The sequence below is a fragment of the Cebus imitator genome, unplaced genomic scaffold, assembly GCF_001604975.1.
Source record: "Cebus imitator isolate Cc_AM_T3 unplaced genomic scaffold, Cebus_imitator-1.0 Scaffold9, whole genome shotgun sequence".
Classification (NCBI taxonomy): domain Eukaryota; kingdom Metazoa; phylum Chordata; class Mammalia; order Primates; family Cebidae; genus Cebus; species Cebus imitator.
This window is the reverse complement of record NW_016107324.1, coordinates 12287976-12311561: the sequence shown is the minus strand read 5'-3', so window position 1 is coordinate 12311561 and position 23586 is coordinate 12287976. Positions and strand designations below refer to the sequence as shown.

At 40.0% G+C, this 23586-nt stretch overlaps 1 protein-coding gene across 1 annotated transcript in view; it reads left to right on the top strand.

The window, feature by feature from the left end:
* The window catches only part of WDR76 (WD repeat domain 76), a 39745-nt gene that overhangs the window by 12676 nt on the left and 3483 nt on the right, over positions 1-23586 (top strand). Inside the window, exons 5-12 of the mRNA XM_017544094.2 lie at positions 863-947; positions 1635-1736; positions 1839-1882; positions 3358-3511; positions 10217-10375; positions 15011-15228; positions 16115-16267; positions 18873-18926. Coding sequence (XP_017399583.1) covers positions 863-947; positions 1635-1736; positions 1839-1882; positions 3358-3511; positions 10217-10375; positions 15011-15228; positions 16115-16267; positions 18873-18926 — 969 coding nt within the window. The remainder of the gene's footprint in view (positions 1-862; positions 948-1634; positions 1737-1838; positions 1883-3357; positions 3512-10216; positions 10376-15010; positions 15229-16114; positions 16268-18872; positions 18927-23586) is intronic.

Genomic DNA, 23586 nt, shown 5'->3' with positions numbered 1-23586 from the left:
AAAAAAAAAAAAAAAAAAAGAAACCTCTAAAGAGCTATTGTGAGCATAAATGAAATCATATCTGTAAAGTTTCTCATATTGTATTAAGGTCTTAGTAATCAATAAACTAGTTATTAATGTTAATTTTAGTGAGCAGCATTTTATTTAGCAAACTTATTGTCTAAGTTTTTTTTTATTCAAGAACGCCTATTTTTTAATACTTTATATCTAAGTATTTAATTGTAAATAGGAGAGTGGTGCTAATTAGGCTGGTGCTTTGGGAGCAAACTGCAAATCTAGGTGTTACGGGAAGCAGCATAGAAGAATAGCTTTCACATTTTTTTGAAGCCTCAGCCCACCAGAAATATATTTATGGCCAGGTATAGTGGCTCATGCTTGTAATCCCAGCACTTTGGGAGGCTGAGGAAGGACAGTCGCTTGAGCCCAGGAGCTTGAGACCAGCCTAGCCAACATAAAGAGACGCTGTCCTTACAAAAAATACAAAAATTAGCTGGGTGTGGTGGCATGTGCCTATAGTCCCAGATCCTCAGGAGGCTGAGGTGAGAGCATCATGTTGTTTAGGCTGGTCTCAAACTCCTGGCCTCCAGAGATTTACCCACCTTGGCCTCCCAAAGTGTTGGGATTACAGGCGTGAGCCACCACACCTGGCTGGTATTTCTATTTTATTCTCATTCACTGAAACAAATTGCTAGTTGTGACATATTAACATGATTTCTCACCCATTTATGCGTTACAAACTGTGTTTAAAAAAATACTACTGTCCAAAAAAAGAAAAAAGAAAAAAATATTATCCCCTCCCACACAGTGGGAGCTCCCTCCAGGATTTCCCCTCTGGAATTCCCTTCCACACTTTTCGTGGAAGGCTTTCTCTTCTTCTCCTTTCCGTCTCTTTCTACCTAAATAAAATCACCTTTCTGCAACAACAACAGCAACAACAAACTACTAATGTAGGTATAATACTGAATAATGAGTTAAGATAATCTGAGTCAATTCTCAGCTTCTTTAGTTATTGGCTCTGTGACTTCGGGCAAGTTAACTTCCCTAAGTTTGAATTCGGTGTCTTTAAAATGTGATACCTTGGCCGGGCGCGGTGGCTCACGCTTATAATCCCAGCACTTTGGGAGGCCAAGGTGGGTGGATCACGAGGTCAAGAGATCGAGACCATCCTGGTCAATAAGGTGAAACCCTGTCTCTACTAAAAATAGAAAAATTAGCTGAGCATGGTAGCGTGCGCCTGTAGTCCCAGCTACTTGGGAGGCTGAGGCAGGAGAATTGCTTGAACCCAGGAGGCGGAGGTTGCGGCAAGCTGAGATCGTGCCATTGCACTCCAGCCCGGGTAACAAGAGCGAAACTCCATCTCAAAAAAAATAATAAATAAATTAATTAAAATAAAATGTGATACCTCATTCACTAGGTTGTTGAGAGGATTTAATGAGATAATACATGTTATTATTACTTTATAGTGTACCTGGCATTCATTTATTGAAGAAATATTTTGAATATCCATGATATGCCACCATTAATTGCTGATGTAGAAAGTGAAGTTGTAGAAAAACAGACAAATACCCTTGTCCTTCTGTGTTTACACTCTAGGGCAGGGAGACAAACCAAAAACTTTTTATTTTTTATAACAGCCTTTGTTACCTCCTGGGCCTTTAGAAATGACTTCTGAAAATCAAGATGACAACAGTGAAGGACTTAAAGGATTTCTGCGGACATGGGCAGGAATGAGCAAGGTATCACTTGGGAAGGAAGGCTAATAGCCTTTAGAATCATCTGTTAAGGACATATATATATATATGTATTAACTTAGTACTTGATCTCTCTCAATGTTTCAGCCAAGTAGTAAGAACACTGAGAAGGAGTTATCTAGCATTAAAAGGTAAGTTGAAATTCCTTGTGTTTCTTTTATATTTTTTGAGATGTTTGAATTATAAAGACTATACATCATTACAGGGAATTTTGAAAGTGAGATGTTTTGTATATTTCCTCTTAAGTGTTGCCCTATGCAACACCACTAGGATATAAGCTTCATGAGGGCAAAAATTTTCTCTCAATAACCAGAAAAGTGCCTGGCACATAATTATATGTTCAATGTTGAATAAATGAGTGAATCAATTTTTACTTCATGTTCTAATGTATATACAATTTTGTGTTACACTTCTTTTTTTTTTTAAAAGACAAGATCTCCCTCTGTTGCTTAGGCTGCAGTGCAGTGGCACAATCTTGGCTCACTGGAACCTCTGCTTCCTGGGCCCAAGTGATCCTTCTGCCTCAGTCTCCCAAGTATCTTGGACTACAGGCATGCACCATCATACTTCACTAACTTTTACATTTGTAGAGATGAGATTTTGCCATGTTGCACAGGCTGGTCATGAACACCTGGGCTCAAATGAGTCATCTGCCTTGGACTCCCAAAGTGCTGGGATTATAGGTGTGAGCCACTGTGCCTGGCCCACATTAATGCTTTTTTCATTTGTGGTTGCATGTTACTAGAGTCTTTTTTTTTTTCTTTTTAATATGAGGAGTCTTGCACTGTTGCCCAGGCTGGAGTGCAATGGTACTGTCTTGGCTCACTGCAACCTCTGCCTCCCGGGTTCACGTGATTCTCCTGCCCCAGCCTCCTGAGAAGCTGGGATTATAGGTACACACTACCACACTCAGCTAATTTTTTTGTATTTTTGGTAGAGATGGGGTTTCACTATGTTGGCCAGACTGGTTTCAAACTCTTGACCTTGTGATCTGCCCGCCTTGGCATCTGAAAGTGCTGGGATTACAAGCATGAGCCACTGTGCCCAGCCTGCATATTGCTAGAGTCTTTAAACTTATTGAATGATTATAAAATAGTCCATTGAGTAGAAGGAATTTACTTTTCCTCCTACCTGCCTGGTATTTGCAGTTGCTTTCTATTTAGTCCTGTGTATTTGTGTATGTGTTGTTGAAGTGTATGGATATAATAGTGGATTATTTCTTTAGGTTAGATTTCCACAAGTGAAATTAATGCATCAAGTATTATGAACATTTTTATGGCTTTTAGTACACATTGCCAAATTGTTTCTAAAAAGTCTTTTTTTCTTTGATCTGAAAATTTTATATGAACTTACTCTTCTTCTAGCAATATGTGTTAGTATGTGTATTTAACTTCAGCCTACCAGTTTTTGGTGTTATTAAAATTATCAAGGTTAATTTAAAAAGTGAAACATAGTATTGCTTGATTCGATTTCCTTGGTTACCAGGAGATTGAATAGTTTCCCGTATTTATTTATTGATTATGGTTTTTCTTTTGAATCATCTTTTACTTATTTTGACTATTGAGATTGGTTTTACTTATAAAATTTAACTTTCTAATTTTCTTAGCTACAAAGCCAATTTAAATGGCATGGTCATTAGTGAAGATACTGTTTACAAAGTTACCACAGGCCCAATATTCTCTATGGCTCTCCACCCATCAGAAACTAGAACTTTGGTAGCAGTTGGGGCCAAATTTGGGCAAGTTGGACTTTGCGATTTGGTAAGTTATTATTTTTTGAAGATATTATAGTTTGACTAAAGCAAATAGCCTGGAAGAGACTAAGCCAGAGCCATGTGTTTATAAATGTTGTGTGAGACTTATAGTTTTGCATTTTATGATGCTTTATGATTCTAAATTTTAGAAATCTAGAGGAATTTAAATTTGCTTTATAGAACTTTAATATTTTTAGCTTGAATATCATTAACCATCTGGGCATAAATTAACTGCCAGCAAACTTTATTACACTTTAGATGTATATGTGAAAAGATCACACATAGTTCTTAGTTTTCTAGTTGTGTTTAAAATATTGTCTGCTATGGTCTGAATTTTTCCCCCCCAAATTCATATGTTGAAAAACTAATCCCTGTGATATTAGGAGATAGGACCTTTGGGAGGGGATAAGGTCATGAATGAGATTAGTGCCCTTAAAAAAGAAACCCAGTAGAGACCACTGCCCCTTATACCATATGAGGACACAGCTAGAAGGCATCAACTATGAACCAGAAAGTGGCCAGACGTTGAATCAGCTGGAATCTTGACCTCAGTCTTCCTAGTCACCAGGACCGTGAGAAATAAATTGCTGCTGTTTATAAGCACTCAGTTTATGTTACGTTGTTTTAGCAGCCCAAATGGACTAAGACACAGTTTCTAAGCTGTATGAAAATATCTTCCCAGGGACCTGCTTTGGGATGATTCCAGTCATCTTTGATGAGCCAGAAATAGATATTGAATTGCATTCATTGTGCATGTAATTCATAAGGAAGTGCTGTCTGTTGTTAATTGAGAAAAGTCAAGTTAATGTTCTCTGAATTTATTTTTTTATTGGGGAAGAAAACCAAAGACATGAAAAATGCCATAAGGACAATTAATGATGAAACAGTGGTGCCTTGAAGTTGGTTGGGGTTTGTAAACAAAATTTGCAAGTTGGAAGACAGAGATAGAAACCAAGTTCTCTCTTATTTTGGGATCATAGATTCTCCCTTATTTTGATAAGATGTGAGTGGGGGTAGGAGGTGATAGGATTTAGCAAAGACAACTGAAGCAAAAAAGTGGGAAGAAGATCAGAATAGTATATTTTAGAAGCCGAGATAAGAGTTTCAAGGATGCAAGGTTGGCAGAGCCTTTTGCAGAGAAGTTAAAAGAATGGAGAAAAGGCCATTGGTTATGAAAATAGGGTACCATTAGTTGAGAGAATAGCTTTGACAATGAGTTAAGTAAGGAACAGGGGCTTTTGGAGATTAAGAAACTATGGGGTAATGGAAGAACTGGAAGCAATGAGATAGAGACTACTGGTTTTTTTTTGTTTTGTTTTTTTTGAGACATGATGCCACTCTGTTGCCTAGTCTGGAGGGCAGTAGCATGATCATAGCTCACTGCAGCCTCAGCCTCCCAGGCTCAAGTGATCTTCCACTTCAGCTTCCTGAGTAGCTGGGATTACAGTGATGTGCCACCATGCCTGGCTAATTTTTTTATTTTTTGTAGAGACGGGTGTCACTATGTTGCCTAGGCTGATCTAGAACTCCTGAGCTCAAGCATTCTACCTGCTTCAGCCTCACAAAGTGCTGGGATTACAGGTGTGAGCCACTGCACCCATCTGAGAATACTTTTTTTTTTCTTTTTTTGAAATGGAGTTTTGCTCTTGTCGCCCAGGCTGGAGTACAGTGGCTTGATTTTAGCTCACTGCAACCTCCACTTCCCAGGTTCAAGCATTTCTCCTGCCTCAGCCTCCTTAGCAGCTGGGACTACAGGCACTTGCCACCACACCCAGCCAATTTTTGTATTTTTAGTAGAGACGGAATTTCACCATTTTGGCTGGACTGGTCTGACCTTGTGATCCACCTCCCTTGCCCTCTCAAAGGGCTTGGATTACAGGCATGAGCCACCGTGCCAAGCCCTGAGACTACTTTTTGAAGAATTTTGAAAAGGAAAAATTGCAAATTAGCATGATTAAGTGAAGATATTTTTTGGATGAGTTAATCTGTATAGAATTTAAGACTTGGCCGGGCGCGGTGGCTCAAGCCTGTAATCCCAGCACTTTGGGAGGCCGAGGCGGGTGGATCACGAGGTCAAGAGATCGAGACCATCCTGGTCAATATGGTGAAACCCCGTCTCTACTAAAAATACAAAAAATTAGCTGGGCATGGTGGTGCGTGCCTGTAATCCCAGCTACTCAGGAGGCTGAGGCAGGAGAATTGCCTGAATCCAGGAGGCGGAGGTTGCGGTGAGCCGAGATCGCGCCATTGCACTCCAGCCTGGGTAACGAGAGCGAAACTCCGTCTCAAAAAAAAAAAAAAAAAAAGAATTTAAGACTTATGTAAAAATCCTTTTTTCTTTCTTTATTTTTAAGATGGAGTCTCACTTTGTCACCCAGGCTGGGGTGCAGTGGTGTGATCTTGGCTCATTGCAACCTCCACCTCCTGGTTCAAGCGATTCTCCTGCCTCAGCCTCCCGAGTAGCTGGGATTAATAGGCATGTGCCACCATGCTTGGCTTATTTTTTGTATTTTTAGTAGAGATGGGGCTTTACCGTGTTAGCCAGGATGGTCTCCATCTCCTGACCTTATGATCTGTCCACCTTGGCCTCCCAAAGTCCTGGGATTACAGGTGTGAGCCACCGTGCCTGGCCCAAAAATCCTTTTTCTCCTATCTTTCCTGGTGACTCCAAAAATCTGTATTACTAGGTCTCTATAGTCCAGTATCTCCATCCACCTAGTTTTCCAGGATACTTGGCAATCTCGTTAACAGATTTAGCAAGTCTAAAAGCAGTATCATCTTGCCTATCCTGTGCTCACAATTTCCCATTTTTTTTTTTTAAGAAGCTTTATGGAGGTATAATTTATCATACAATCCACGTACTTAAAATGTGAAATTCAGCATTTTCTTTTTTTCTTTTTTTTTGTTTTGAGATGGGAGTCTCGCTCTGTTGCCCAGGCTGGAGTGCTGTGGTACGATCCCAGCTCACTGCAACCTCTGCCTCCTGTGCCTCCTGGCACAAGGTGATTCTTGTGCCTCTACCTCCCGAGTAGCTGGGATTATAGGTGCTTACTGCCACACCTGGCTAATTTTTGTACTTTTTGTACAGATGAGATTTCTTCATGTTGGCCAGGCTGATCTTGAACTCCTGACCTCAAATAATCCATCTGCCTTGTCCTCCCCATGCTGGGATTACAGGTGTGAGCCAGCGTGTGCGGCCTCAGTGGTTTTTAATAAGTTTACTGAGTTGTTTAACTTTCATAGTCTGGTTTTAGAGCATTTTCATCATTACTTTCTCTCTCTTTTTTTTTTTTCTGAGAAAGATTTAACCGTGGCATTTTCATCATTTCTATAAGATCCCTCATGCCAGCTGGGCACAGTGGCTCATGCCTGTGATTCCAGCACTTTGGGAAGTTGAGGCAGGAGAATCGCTTAAGCCCACTAGTTCCAGACCTGCCTAAGTGACATAGTGAGACTCCTGTCTCTACAAAAAAAAAAAAAAAAAAAAAAAAAAGAAAAAAGAAAGGGCCGGGCGCGGTGGCTCACGCCTGTAATCCCAGCACTTTGGGAGACCGAGGTGGGCAGATGACAAGGTCAAGAGATAGAGACTATCCTGCCCAACATGGTGAAACCCCGTCTCTACTAAAAATACAAAAAGTAGGCGAGCGCCTGTACTCTGGGCTACTCGGGAGGCTGAGGCAGGAGAATCGTTTGAACCTGAGAGGCAGAGGTTGTAGTGACCCAAGATCCTGCCACTGTGCTCCAGCCTGGGTGACAGAGTGAGACTCCATCTAAAAAGAAGAAAAAGGCAGTTAAAGATGATCCAACAAATGGAACAGAAAATATATTCAGACAATTTTCTTGCAATTAAGGCAGAATTGAATTGGCAGTTGAATGTGTACACTGCATTCCAGGAATATGAGAAACTTACTAAATTTTTGAGACAGAATTGCGCTCCATCACGCAGGTTGGAGTGCAGTGGTGAGATCTCAGATCACTGCAACCTCTGCCTCCCGGGTTCAAGAGATCCTCCTGCCTCAGCCTCCTGAGTGGCTGGGACTACAGGTGTGCAGCACCACACCTGGCTAATTTTTATATTTTTAGTAGAGATGGGGTCTCACCATACTGGCCAGGCTGATCTCAAACTCCTGACCTCATATCTACCCACCTCGGCCTCCCAAAGTGCTTGGATTACAGGTGTGAGCCCCCACCCTGCCTTTTTTTTTTTTTTTTTTTTTTTTTGCAGAGCCTCACTCTGTCCCCCAGGCTGGAGTGCCGTAGCGCAATTCCGCTCACTGCAACCTCTGCCTCCTGTGTGCAAGCGATTCTCCTGTCTCAACATGGTGAAACCCCATCTCCACTAAAAATACAAAAATTAGCCAAGTGTGGTGGTGAGCGCCTGTAATCTCAGCTACTCAGGAGGCCTAGGCAGGAGAATCTCTTGAACCCAGGAGGTGGAGGTTGTAGTGAGCTGAGATCATGCCACTACACTTCAGCCTGGGCGAGAGAGTGAGACTCCATCTCAAAAAAAAAAAAAAAAAAAAAAAAAAAAAAAAAAAAAAAAAAAAAAAAAAAAAAAAAAAAAAAAAAAAAAAAAAGACTGTTGGAGGTAGGATGAGAATAATATTCTCAAATCAGTAATCAGTGGAAATTGTCTAAAATTAACAGTTTAAAAAATAAAAAGCTGCCGGGCATGGCGGCTCACGCCTGTAATCCCAGCACTTTAGGAGGCTGAGGTGGGTGGATCATGAGGTCAAGTATTCAAGACCAGCCTGACCAACATGGTGAAACCCCGTCTCTACTAAAACTACAAAAATTAGCTGGGCATGGTGGCGTGCACCTGTAATCCCAGCTTCTAGGTTGGCTGAGGCAGGAGAATTGCTTGAACCTGGGAGGGAAAGGTTGCAATGAGCTGAGGCACCATTGTACTCCATCCTGGGTGACAAAACAAAACTCCATCTCAAAAAAAATAAAAAATAAAAAGCATAATGACTACAGTTGCTTCTTGTTTTATACTTTTGTCATTGTAGGAGATAATGTCTCTGTAAATACTTGAAGTTTAAAAATTCCTTTAGCTTCATATTCTTATTTTGACATCTTTATATGTACCTATACAGATAGAATGACAGAGAAGAAATTTTACAAAAGGACCATGCGATATGTGCCATTTTAAATTACATTGAATTTGACTATAAAGATGTCTATAATAATACTCAGTATTTTCATGATAATTTTGGCTAATTTTAGATTTGGGAAGTTTTTTTTTCTTTTTGAGAAGGAGTTTTGCTCTTGTTGCCCAGGCTGGAGTGCAATGGTGCAATCTTGGCTCACTGCAATTTCCACCTCCCAGGTTCAAGGAATTTTCTCCTGCCACAGCTCCCNAGATTACAGGCATGCGCCACCATGCCCGGCTAAGTTTTATATTTTTAGTAGAGATGGTGTTTCACTATGTTGGTCAGGCTGGTCTTGAACTGCAGACCTCAGGTGATGCCCCAACCTTGGCCTTGCAAAGTGCTGGGATTACAGGTGTGAGCCATTACACTGGTCCTGGAGTGATTTTTTATTTTTCCTGAGATGGTGTCTCACTCTGTCATTCAGGCTGGAGTGCAGCGGCGCTATCTCGGCTCACTGCAGCCTCCACTTCTCTGGTTCAAGCAGTTCTCTGCTTTAGCCTCCCTAGTAGCTGGGATTACAGTCGCCTGCCACCACCTGCAGCTAATGTTTGTATTTTTAGGAGAGATGAGGTTTCACCATCTTGGCCAGGCCGGTCTTGAACTCCTGACCTTGTGATCTACCTGCCATGGCCTACCAAAGTGCTGGGAATACAGGTGTGAGCCACTGTGCCCGTGGCCTGGAGTGATTTTTTAAAAACATTCATCTTTGTATATTTCTGCATTGTTTGAGTTCTTTATAACAAGAGGAAGGTTTGCTTTTTTAGAAAATAAATGCTTTAAACAAATATGCCAGTAGTTTCTGGTAACAGGAAGAGTATGTGTGATGATAATTTTTTCTCTTTTTTTTTTTCCCTTATAAAAATGTTTCATTTAAAATTTAAAAAAAGTGCTTTACCATTTCAGAGTAGAATAAGCCAGATTTGGAGGTGATGCTTTGTCTGATTCATAATATGCCACACGGCATACAAACATAACTTACTTTGATCTGAAAAGTGACTTCTCAGGAGTTGGCAATCCATTATGGAAAGGGAAAAAGTCCTTAGGAGTAGGTATATTAATATGGAAATTCAAATACATGCATTTTAATGGTGTATTTAGAGGATAAAATACGTTTAAAAGTATCGTTTTTGTGCCAGGACCAAATACCTTATGAAAATTATGCTGAGAATGAGTAAATTAATATTATGCAGAAGCCTGCTGCAGAAGCAAAGTGATAAGGTACTGATACTGTTTTGGTTAGCAGTTATACCATATGTGAAATAAAGAGTAGATTTCTCATTTTCTGAGGATTTTATGAACTGACAGTAATATATAAAGTAGTACATTAGTTGCAGAAAGCTGGTCACTTAATATTAATGTGACTTGGTATTGTTGGATTGATAACTAGAAAAAAGTTAATGACAAGATAAAGTTTCTAATTCTGACTTTCTGAAGGGGAGAGTGGTTACAATTATAGACTAAGAAAAGACAATATAATCCAGTGTAAATTCTTTAATGACATAATAGCATAGCAAAAATCACTACTTTTCACTAGTTTTGTTCTCCCAACTCTCTTCCAGACCCAGCAACCTAAAGAAGATGGAGTTTATGTTTTTCATCCCCATAGTCAGCCAGTTAGCTGTCTTTACTTTTCACCTGCCAATCCGGCCCACATACTGTCACTAAGCTATGATGGCACGTTACGCTGCGGGGATTTTTCCAGGGCTGTTTTTGAAGAGGTAAATGTTAATGTGTTTACATGCTGACCTCAGATGATATTCTGGATTATTTATATTCTGGATTATATTATTATTATTTATGATATTCTGGATTATTTATTATGTCCCATGAATAATTATTATATCAATCATATTGGGAGAAGTGGTATAGCAGAAAGACTTTGAGAAATACACTAAGTTCAAATCCTAGATCATCTATTACTAGTTGTGTGACCTTGACAAGTTGCTTAACCTCTTTGTGCGTCACTTTCCTTGGTTGTGAAATGGGATATAACAGTACTGATCTTATACGGTTGTCATGAGAATTTAATGAGTTTATGCAGATAAAATGCTTAGAACAGAGCCTAGCACATAGTATGTGTGCTTGTTAATTTTTTTTTCCCAAAGCTTTTAAATAAAGTAACTTATTCTTCTGTTTTTAGGCATAAGACTTATATTTAGCTGGGTGTGGTGGCTCATGCTTGTAATCCCAATACTTTGGGAAGCCAAGGTGGGAGGCTCACTTCAGGCCAGGAGTTCCAGATCAGCTTGGGCAACATGGCTAGACCTTGTCTCTACCAAAATTAAAAGATATTAGCTGGGTGTGGTGGTGTGTGCCTGTAGTCTCAGCTACTCAGGAGGCTGAGGTGGGAAGATCAGTTTTGCCAAGGAGACTAAGGCTGCAGTAAAGCTGTGATCACTTCATTGCACTTAAGCCTGGGCGACAGAGTGAGACCCTCTCTCAAAATAAAACATCTTCTACTTAATGTTTAAAACAAACATACCTTTTGAGATGAAGTTTCAGATTTGCTTAACTGTATCAGATTGCCTCAATAGGAGAATTATTATAAGTTGAACTTTGTTTTTTATTTTTTTGAGACAGAATTTCACTCTTGTCACCCAGGCTGGAGTGCAGTGGTGCAATCTCGGCTTACTGAAACCTCTGCTTGGCTTACTGCAACCTCCGCTCGGCTCACTGCAACCTCTACCTCCCGGGTTCAAGTGATTCTCCTGCCTCATCCTCCTGAATAGCTGGGATTACAGGCGCCCACCACCACGCCTGGCTAATTTTTGTATTTTGTGTGTGTGTGTGTGTGTGTGTGGGGAGATGGAGTCTTGCTCTGTCACCCAGGTTGGAGCGCAGTGCCTTTATTTTGACTCACTACAACCTCCATCTCCTGGGTTCAAGTAATTCTACTGCCTCAGTTTCCGAAGTAGCTGGGATTATAGACTCATGCCACCATGCCTGGGTAATTTCTTTTGTATTTTAGTAGAGATGGGGTTTTACCGTGTTGGCCAGGCTGGTCTCAAACTCCTGGCCTCAGGTGACCCGCAAGTGCTGGCCTCCCAAAGTGCTGGGATTGCAGGTGTGAGCTACCACACTCAGCCATAAGTTCAACTTAAAAAATATATAGATTTTAATATTTGTAAAACTTAGGATGAAAATTTAAATGTAGATCTTTATCCTTTATCTTATTTTGAATGGAATTTTAAAAATTTTTAGAGATTGTCAGTTTAAGAGCAATTTGTATGTGATACACAATGCAGAAAACCATATACTCATTACTGAAGTTACTTTGAAGTTACTAATTGATGATCAAGTTTATGCCTTAGTTTTTTTATATAAGCCAGTGCTCACAATTAACACATTCTGGTATTTTTGCAGTTATTCTAAATATGTATAGATGGTTCATAATTATTACTGTTATTGTTTTGGAGACTGAGTCTCACTCTGTTGCCTAGGCTGGAGTGCAATGGTGTGATCTCCGCTTACTGCAACCTTTGACTCTTGGGTTCAAGCGATTCTCCTGCCTCAGCCTCCTGAGTAGCTAGGATTATAGGGATTACAGGTGCCCACCACCATGCCTATAATCCCAGCATTTTGGGAGGCTGAGGAGGGCGGATCACCTGAGCTTAGGAGTTTGAGACCAGCCTGACCAACACAGGGAAACCCCATCTTTACTAACAATACAAAAATTCACTTGGCGTGGTAGTGTGCATCTGTTGTCCCAGCTATTCGGGAGTCTGAGGCATGAGAATTGTTTGAACCTGGGAGGTGGAGGCTGCAGTAAGCCGAGATTGTGTCACTGTAGTCCAGTCTGGGTGACAGAGGGAGACACTCAAAAAAGAGAAATATGTTACATACGATACAATTTACCATTTTAGGTGTATAGTTCAGTCAGTTTTGGTGAATTGCATGCACCTACGTAACCATCATAATCAAGATACGGAGCCAGGTGCCTTGGCTCACACCTGTAATCCCAGCACTTTGGGAGGCTGAGGCAGGTGGATCACTTGAGGTCAGGAGTTTGAGACCAACATGGCGAAACCCCATCTCTACTGAAAAAAAAAAATACAAAAATTAGCCATGCATGGGGGTTCATGCCTGTAATCCTAGCTATCCGGAGGCTAGGGCAGGGAGAATCGCTTGAACCCAGGAGGTGGAGGTTGCAGTGAGCCAAGATTGCATCACTGCACTCCAGCCTGAGTGACAGAGTGAGACTTTGTCTCAAAATATATATATGTGTGTGTGTGTGTGTGTGTGTGTGTGTATAAAATTTCCATGTCCCCCAAAATTTCGTCATGACTTTTTGTAGTCATTCTCCTTCCACTGCCTGCAATCCCTGGCAACCACTAATGTGATTACTGTCCCTATAATTTTGTCTTTTCCTGAATGTCAAGCAATTGCAATTATATGTAGCCTTTTTTTCCTGGCTTCCTTTACCTACTGTAACACTTTTAAGATTAGTTCATGCTGTTGCATATATTCGTAATTTGTTCCTGATTCTACTGACTGAACAGTTACCTTATGCTAGGCACTATCTTGAGTCTGCTTTATATACATCAAGTTTATAACACCTTAGAAAATGAGTAATGTGCATTTAACAGGTGAAAAATTGAGGCAAAGAGAGGTTTATGAGGTTGCTCAAGGACGTAGATGGCAGAACAAGAATTTACACTAGGGTTTGTCTGACTCCAAAGCCCCTGCTCTTAACAATGTAAATATACTGAGTATGTGAAGTTTTATTTGTATATCTTGATCTTTTTGGCGGGCTTGGGGGTTGTGTTGCCTCTAGTATATTAATTTGTTATTCTTAGTTAATAATACTTGTTATTTGAACTAAAAATCAGCAATTCATGATTCAACAATAAGAATTGTGGTCGTCCTCTCTTAGATGATAGAAAGATTTATTTTTTTGTTCTTTATATGTATGAGTCCTAAACCCAAAGTGATTGCATTGTGGATTACATGTGATTAAAAACTTAATAACATGCTCATGATAAAATATTTACAGTAAATCAGATAGTGAAAGTAAATCTGCCTTTCATTCCCATTATTCACAAGTAACCATTGTTTCATATCTTGAGTATGCTTTCAGAAAGTGCACTTATGCTTACAAGCATATAGTTATACGTTTTTTTTTTTTTTTGAGACAGAGTCTCCCTCTTTCACCAGGAGGCAGGCTGGAGTGCAGTGGCACGATCTCGGCTCACTGCAACCTCTGCCTCCTAGCTTCAGGCAATTCTCCTGCCTGAGTCTCCTGAGTAGCTGGAACTACAGACATGCGCCACCACGTCGAGATAATTTTTGTATTTTAGTTAGAGACGGGGTTTCACTGTGTTGGCCAGGATGGTCTTGGTCTCTTGACGTCATGATCCACCTGCCTTGGCCTCCCAAAGTGGTGAGATTACAGGTGTGAACCACCGCACACGGCCTAGTTATACATTTTTTTCTCCTCTTCTTTATACTAATAGATTCATACTAATATGCATAGCCTTTTGCAACTCTTTTCACTTAGTAGTATATCTTGGACAGTTAATAATATAAAACTACCTTATTCTTTTTAGCATTGCATGGTATTTCAAAGCAGAGATGGACCATCATTTATTTAACCAGATCTCTCTTGTTGGATATTTAAGTTGCTTCTTCTTATAAGCAGTCTTGCAGCAGGCATTGTTATAGATCTTAGTAAAATTACTGAGTCAAAAAGTATAAGCATTAAACATTTTGATAGATGTAGCCTGATTAACTGTCAAATATATATATATTTACTCTTCTACTAAGAGTAGGTAAGCATTCAGCTGTGCATCTTGGACTTGGTTGGCAAAGTTACCTTGCATATTAGGATTAATATTAATTTCTGTTGGGTAGAATTCTGATTCAGTTATTTTCCTGTTAAGTTGTGAAGGGTAGGTATGGAACTGAGGTTTATTGGGTTTGAGAAATTTCGGATGTAGCCCTGACATGGGTAGATGGGCCATTTAATTTATAGGCAAGTCTCACAGCTGATCAGTGCCTTTCTTTCTTTCTTTTTTTTTTTTTTTTATTTTTCAGGTAGATGGAATAAGTTCTAATGTTCAGTAGCAGAGGTAGGGTAACTATAGTTAAAAACAGTGTATTGTATATTTTAAAATAGCCAGAAGAGAGGACTTGAAATGATCCCAACACATAAAAATGACAAATATTCAAAGTGGTGGATATCCTAAATACCCTGATTGTGTTTCCATTGTGTCCTGTGCATATGATGGGGATGATGGGAGAATAAATGAGGTTATTTGAGTAAAGTGTTTTATAACCCTTTACCAAAGAATTTATGCTCTGGTTTTCTTTACAAGAGGAATGTGATACAAGCTGATTGGTACTTATATTCTTAGGTGTATAGAAATGAAAGAAGTAGCTTTTCCTCCTTCGACTTCTTGGCAGAAGATGCTTCCACTTTAATAGTAGGACACTGGGATGGAAAGATGTCACTGGTGGATAGGCGGACACCTGGAACTTCTTATGAGAAACTTATCGGTTCTTCTATGGGAAAAATAAGAACTGTTCATGTCCACCCGGTGCATAGACAGTATTTTATCACTGCCGGATTGAGGTATGGTCTTTATAAGGCTTTATGACTTAGACCTTTTAATGTCACGATTACCTGGTTTAGTTTGGTTGTCAGAGATACCTGACTTTTGTAATACCCAAAGGCCAAGTACTTTCCCTTTCTGTACTGATTGAAACTTTTTTGAGTGATTTTTTTTTTTTGGAAAAGGAGAAAATCTTTTAGATTTAATGAATAGTGAAAATACTGAAAGAAGTTTTTGTTTTCCTTGGCATTACATGCATTTACTTTTAATCGTATGAGAAGAAAATTTAAATTTTAAGGAAAAATAAGTTGTATGTGTGTTAACTTTTTTCTTGGAAGGATTGAAAAACCAGTTAGAAACTTGATGGCTGGGCGTGGTGGCTCATGCTTGTAATCTCAGCACTTTGGGAGGCTGAGGCAAGCAGATCCCTTGAGGTCAGGAGTTCAAGACCAGCCTGGCCACTATGGTGAGACCCTATCCCTACTAAAAATACAAAAATTAGCCAGATGTGGTGGTGCACACCTATAATCCCAAGCCACTGAGGAGGCTGAGACAGCAGAATCACTTGAACAAGGGAGGCGAAAGTTGGAGTAAGCCAAGATCGCACCACTGTACTCCAGTCCGGATGACCGAGCGAGACTGTGTCTCAAAAAAACGAAATAAAGCAAAACAAAACTAGTCTTTCTGTACACACTGGTTACCTGTATCTACTATAGTTTTGGGATGTGTCTAGTATTTTACTTGTTATCTATACTGCTTTTGGGAAAATTACAGATTATTAGAGGTTTCTGTCTTAAATGTTCTTCAGTATAGCAAGTATGTGAGTGTCTAACTTATCTTTAGTCCTGTTGTAGAGTCTCGTTACATCTTCTATGGCAACACTGATCATTGTTTCTGCCATTACAGGGATATTCATATTTATGATGCAAGGCACCTGAATTGCAGGGGAAGTCAGCCTTTGATTTCTTTGACTGAACATACAAAGAGCATTGCTTCTGCCTATTTTTCACCTCTTACTGGTAACAGAGTGGTGACCACATGTGCTGATTGTAATCTGAGGTAAATTGGGAAGGCAGAAATACGTTTTTAAGGAATCTGAGGAGTCTGTAACTACTGTGTTAGTCAAAAGCTTTATTTACTGCTGTTCCTATTAAATTGCTAGTGTTATTGTTTTGTAGTCATATCTTGATTCCCAAAGACCAGTGACTTGTATTTAATGGCTTTTCAGCAGTTCTTGAAATTTCCTTGAGACTGGCAAAGGTCCATAGCTACCCTGGGGGGTTTATGGTCACATTTCCCTTTTAGCACTGAAGAATCCCAGAAACCAGGCTGTGTAGCATTCTGAAAAGGAGATAATTTTAGCATACTTTGGGGTCAGTGGGATTTATTCCACACGTGAAGTGCTGAATGGAAATTGCAGAGCCCCCGACATTGGGCAGACAGAAAATAGCAAAAACTGGGATGCTATACAAACTATTGGTTGGATATGGTTTTATAGTTCTAGGGTTTTAGCTTTAATACCTTTCTATAGCTACTGCCTAAAAATGGATTTAAAGTGTAATATAAACCAATTGAACAGAAAACAGTGTCAGTGAAGATATCAGGAACATTAGTGTAGTCACAAAGGAAAATTATTTTGTCATCTTTTAGAATCCCCGATTTTGCTTAAAATTGCAAGCACTTCTCAGTTTGAGCGTTTTTACCTTAAGTGATTTTGGAATTCATATATTACTCAGTTGAATGTATACTGTGTACCAAGCTCCAGAATGGCACCCAATTTCTGTTTAAACCCATGTATTGGGAAGAGGATGGTCTGCAGTGTGTGACAGGTGTCCAGTTAGTTTCTAGCAAAGTCTGTATTACCAGATGGTGCAGAAAGAGAGTCACCAGGAATGGTGGGCCAGCATCTCCTTTCCACTCGCAGTTTTCTTTGTCTCAAGGGCTACCTGTTCTGTTCCTGTTCATTTACACTGCAGTTTACTCTTGTTACATTAACCGTTAGTGGTTTGACTTTCTACTAATCTATTTAGGCCATAAGCTCTAGTGCCTAGAAACCACATAGAAAAGCTAGGCACAAGGAGAAGAGAAGAAGTTGGACATGCTTTTAGTTTTCTTTTTTCTTTTCTTTTCTTTTTTTTTTTAATACGGGGTTTCACCATGTTGGCCAGGATGGTCTCGATTTCTTGATCTCGTGATCCGCCCGCCTCAGCCTCCCAAAGTGCTGAGATTACAGGTGTGAGCCACTGCGCGCGGTGCGTTTGGTTTTCTTTTGCTGAGGTGCTCAGTGGAGGCTTTTAGACTCCTCTCCAACTGCCGTATAAAAACTGCTCATGCCTATAATCCTAGCATTTCTGATGTGGGAGGATCAGTTGAGCCCAGGAGTTTGAGACCTGCCTGGGCAACATAGGGAGACCTTGTCTCTACAGAAAAAAATTAGCCAGATGTGGTAGTGTGTGCTTATAGCCCTAATTACCTGGGAGGCTGAGGTGGGAGGATCACGTGAGCCTGGAAGGTTAAGGCTTCAGTGAGCTGTGACAGCGCCATTGCACTTCAGCCTGGGCATCACAATGAGACGCTGTCTCTTGAAAAACCAAAACGCAACTCCTCTCCTTGGTTGCTGGCTGGTCTTAGTCTGGCAATGACACTATCAGGCCTTCAACTGGTAAGTCTCAGGGAGACTGCTGTTGATACATGGATGTACTTTTAGGTAATTTGTACATTTTCAGATCACATCCTTTATGTCCCATATTATTGTGAATTGTGAATGTAGTTTGACAGTTCAAATTGTCACTTTAGAATGTGCATTTTAAGTTTGGAGTAATAGTGTTTAAATAAATTATTGCTATTTATCATTTATCATTCATTTTTTTTTTTTTTCAGACAGGATCTTTTTGTTGCCCAGACTGGAGTGCAGTGGCATAATCATGGCTCACTGCAATCCTGACCTGCTGGGCTCCAGCAATCCTACTGCCTCAGCTTCCCAAGTAGCTGGGACTACAGGCATTTGCCTAGCTATATATATATATATATATATATATATATATATATATATGTATGTATGTATTCATTTTTTATAGAGATGGGGTCTCGCTATATTGCCCAGGCTGGTCTCAAACTCCTGGCCTCAAGTGATCCTCCCACCTTGGCCTCAAAATGCTGAGATTACAGGTGTGAGCCACCACACCCAGCCAAATGATTTCTACACTAAACTATAAGCACTGACTGACTTTATAGTACATCTTTAACTTTTGTTTAGTATCTTGGCCAAGATTTGTTAGAGCCTGATCCTACTCTTTTTTTTTTTTAAACTCAGGTTGTGCTCATAGCTTGGTGTAACCTCAAACTCCTGGGCTTAAGCGATCTACTTGCCTCAGCCTCCTGAGTAGCTCGGACTACAGGCATGTGCCCCACGCCCAGCTAATTTTTAATTTTTTTGTACAGATGGGTCTCACTGTGTTGCCTAAGCTGGTCTCAAACTCCTGGCCTCAGATGATCCTCCTGTGGATTATAGGCATGGGTCTCTAAACCTGGCCTACATATTTTTAAATGACAGTTACATATTTCATACCATGAACTAATGAGAAGCTTGTTAAATACACTGATATTTGTTTTGTAAAGTTTTTAAGAAACAAAAGAATGTCTTACTCTCTTCTTTATTTTGCAGAATTTTTGACAGCAGCTGTATATCTTCTAACATTCCTCTCCTCACCACCATCAGGTAGGCTTCTGTATGTTTGTTGCAGTGCATACGTTAGACATCTGATTGTCAAAGAGATGTAATAGTCCTGATTTTTGCCTACAAACATACACTGTGTAAGTGTCCCAGTTTTCTAGTTCCTATCCAGAGGGTTCTTACTTCCAGGTTCCCTGTGTCTGTAGAGGTTCAGTCTCTTTTAGTCAGTAGCTGTTCTCTTCTGGTGGGAGATTATTTTTAGTTAAGGTTAATGACTTTATTCTGACCTGAATTACTCATGCTATCTTATTTAAGAAGACTATAGCTCCTCTCTTGCTGATGAGGCTGTCTGAAGTTCTGTTTATTTGTGTCTGTTTATTCCGAACATAGAGGGCTTCCCCATCTTCTCACTTCATTTCTTTGATTATACTCTAGTGTTAACTACTTTGAATGTGTGTATTTTACATCAAACTTTACTCAATGCTGCCTTCTAGATATCCCTCTTTGTCAGTATTTACGAAGTTGGGAATAGAGTGTGTGATATATGTTGGTTGTTGTTTCATGAGTTTTATACTCTATAGAGGCTATATTTAAGTATGTTGATTTTCTTTTTCAGAATTGTTTCCTTCTTTTCCTTTTTCAAACATTTTGTTCATCAGTTGTTTTTTTTTTCCGGGTCCACAATTTTTTATGTTTTTAAAGACATAGTCTCATTTCGTAGCCCAAGCTGGAGTACAGTGGCATGATCTCAGTTCACTGCAACCTCCGCCTCCTGGGTTCAAGTGATTCTCGTGCCTCAGCCTCCCAAGAAGTTGGGATTACAGGTGCATGCCACCCCACCTGGCTAACTTTTGTATTTTTAGTAGAGACGAGGTTTCTCTATGTTGGTCAGGCTGATCTCGAACTTTTGATCTCAAGCAATCCACCCACCTTGGCCTCTCAAAGTGCCGGGATTACAGGTGTGAGACACTGAGCCCAGCTTGTTTTATTTTTATTTTATTTATTTATATATTTATTTTGAGACAGAGTCTCGCTCTGTTGCCCAGGCTGGAGTGCACTGGCGTGATCTGTGCTCATTGCAGCCTCCACCTCCCAGGTTCAATTGATTCTCCTGCCTCAGATCCTGAGTAGCTGAGATTATAGGCACACGCCACTATGCCCAGCTAATTTTTGTATTTTTTTTTAGTAGAGACGGGGTTTCATCATGTTGGCCAGGCTGGTTTTGAACTCCTGGCCTCAAGTGATCCACCCGCCTTGCCCTCCCAAAGTGCTGGGATTATAGGCATGAGCCAATGCACCCAGTCTTATTTTTTAATTGACTAATAAAATTGTATATATTTATCATGTATAACATGTTGTTTTGAAATATATACACTGTGGAATGGCTAAATCAAGCTAGTTAACGTGTATTACCTCACGTGCTTACCATTATTTCGTGGTGAAAACACTTAAAATCTGTCAGCAATCTTCAATAATATAGTACATTGTTATTAACTATAGCCATCCTGATGTACAATAGATCTTGAATGTATTCCTCCTATTAATTGAAATTTCATATTCTTTGACTGACATTTCCCCAACCCTTCCGCTGTCTGCCAACCAGCCTGTTAACCACTCTCTCTTTTTTTTTTTTTATAAGACGGGGTTTCACCATGTTGGTCAGGATGGTCTCGATCTCCTGACTTTGTGATCTGCCCACTTTGGCCTCCCAAAGTGCTGGGATTACAGGCATGAGCCACAGCGCCCGGCCCCACTCTCTTTTTTAAAATAAGGGACAGGGTCTTGCTCTGTTGCTCAGTATGGAGTACTGTGGCATGATCATGGCTCACTGCAGCTTCAGTCTTCTGGACGCAAGCAGCCTTCCTGCCTTAGCCTCCCAAGTAGCTGGGACTACAGGCACACAACCATGCCCTGCTAATTTTAAAAATGTTTTTGTAGAGATGGGATCTTGCTGTTGCCCAGGCTAGTCTGGAACTCCTTGCCTCAACTGATCCTCCTACGTGGGCCTCCTGAAGTGTTGACATTACAGGCATGAGCCATCATGTCTGGCCTTACAACTTTGTTATTTTTTATTATTTTTTAGAGTAGTCAAGTGCAGTAGTGAGAAGGTGGGAAAGAGCAGAATAAAGAGTTTGATCTGTAACTGACTCTGAACAGTTAATTGAGATAACTTAGTACCTTTGGACCAGCCTCAGCTTTTTAAAATTCCACAAGTGAGGTCATATGGTATTTGTCTTTCTGTGCTCGGTTGATTTTATTTAACAGAATGTCTCCATGTTCATCTGTGACAGGATTTTCTTGTTTTAAGTGGGATAATATTCCAATATGTGTGTATACTTCATTTTCTTTATTCATTTACCCATTGATTGATTGATTGCATATCTTAGCTGTGACAGTGAATGTGGGAGTACAGATATTTCATACAGAGTTCATTTCCTTTGGATACATTCCCAGTAGTGGGATTGCTGGATCATATGGTAGTTCTATTTTTAATTTTTTGAGGAGCCTCCATACTGTTTTCCATTATGGCTGCACCAATTTCCACCAACACTGTACAAGGGTTCCTTCTTCTCCATATCTTTACCAATACTTGCCATTCTACTAGATGTGAGGTGGTATCTCATTGTAGTTTTAACTTGCATTTCACTGATGATTAGTAATGTTGAATATATTTTCATATAATTGATTGGGCATTTGTATGTTTGCTTTTGAGAAGTGTGTATTCCGATCCTTTGCCCATTTTTTAATTGGGTTATTTGTTTTCTTAGTTGAGTTCCTTGTATATTTCAGATGTATGGTTTGCAAATATTTTCTCCCATTCCATAGGTTGTCTCTTTACTTTGATGATGGTATCCTTGGCTGTGCAGAAGCTTTTTAGCTTGGTGTAATCTCATTTGTCTATTTCTGCCTTTGTTGCCTTTCCTTTGGGATTCACATACAAACAAATCATTGCCCAGGCCAGTGACAGGGAGATTTCTCCCATGTTTTCTTCTAGTAGTTTTACAGTTTCAGGCCTTATATTTGTCTTTTTTTAAAATTTATTTTTGTATATGGTGTGAGATATAGTCTAATTTTACTCTTCTGCATGTGGATGCCTAGTTTTCCCAACAACGTTTATTGGAGACTGTCCTTTCCCCATTTTGTGTTCTTGGCATCCTTATTAAAAATCAATTGACCTGGGGCCGGGCGCGGTGGCTCACGCCTGTAATCCCAGCACTTTGGGAGGCCGAGGCGGGTGGATCACGAGGTCAAGAGATCGAGACCATCCTGGTCAACATGGTGAAACCCCGTCTCTACTAAAAATACAAAAAATCAGCTGGGCATGGTGGCTTGTGCCTGTAATCCCAGCTACTCAGGAGGCTGAGGCAGGAGAATTGCCTGAACCTAGGATGCGGAGGTTGCGGTGAGCCGAGATCACGCCATTGCACTCCAGCCTGGGTAACAAGCGAAACTCCATCTCAAAAAAAAAAAAAAAAAAAAAAAAATCAGTTGACCCTAAATGTTTGGATTTATCTCTGGATTCTCTGTTCTATTGTTCTGTCTCTGTATACCAGCATGATATGGTTTTGGTTAGTATAGCTTTGCAGTCAGGTAGTGTGATGCCTCTAGCTTTGTTCTTTTTGCTCAAAATTGCTTTGGTTTATTGGGGGTTTATTTTGTGGTTATATACAAATGTTAACATTGCTTTTTCTATTTCTGAAAAATGTCCTTGGAATTTTGATAGAGATTGCGCTGAGTCTGTAAATCACTTTAGGTAATATGGACATTTTAAACAATATTATGCCTGTTTATGAACATTGTATATCTTTGTATTTGTTTGTGTCTTTTTCAGTTACTTTCACCAGTGTTTTATAGTTTTCAGTGTATAGATCTTTCATGTACTTTGTTAAATTTATTCCTAAGTATTTAAATTTTTTGTAGCTATTGTAAATGAAGTTGTTTTCTTCAGTTTTTCAGTTTGTTCATTATTAGTATATAGAAATGCTACTGTTTTCTAGGCCAGGCATGGTGGATTATGCCTGTAATCCCAGCAATTTGGGAGGCCAAAGTGGGCGGATCACTTGAAGTCAGGCGTTTGAGACCAGTCTGGCCAACATGGTGAAACCCTGTCTCCACTAAAAATAAGAAAATTAGCCAGGCATTGTGGTGCACTCCTGTAATTCCAGCTACTTGGGAGGCTGAAGCACAGAATCTCTCGAACCTGGGAGGCGGAGGTTGTCCAGAGTGGGCGACAGATTGAGACTGCATCTCAAAAATAAAAAGCTATTGATTTCTGCATGTTGATTTTGTGTACTGCACGTTTACTGAAATTTTTAGTTCCAACAGATTTTAGATGGAGTCTTTAGGGTTTTTACCTAGCTTGTTGGTTGCTATGTAGTATTATGGGTTTTTTTTTGAGACAGAGTTTTGCTCTTGTCACCCATTATGGAGTGCAATGATGTGATCTCGGCTCACTGCAACCTCCTCCTTCCGGGTTCAAGTGATTCTCCTGCCCCAGCCTCCCGAGTAGCTGGGATTACAGGCATGCACCACCATGTATTTTTAGTAGAGACAGGGTTTCACCATGTTGGACAGGCTGGTCTCAAACTCCTGACTTCAGGTGATCCACCTGCCTCAGCCTCCCAAAGTGTTGGGATTATAGGTGTGAGCCACTGTGCTCGGCCAGTATTATGTGTATTCATTTTATTTTACTTTTTCTTTTTTT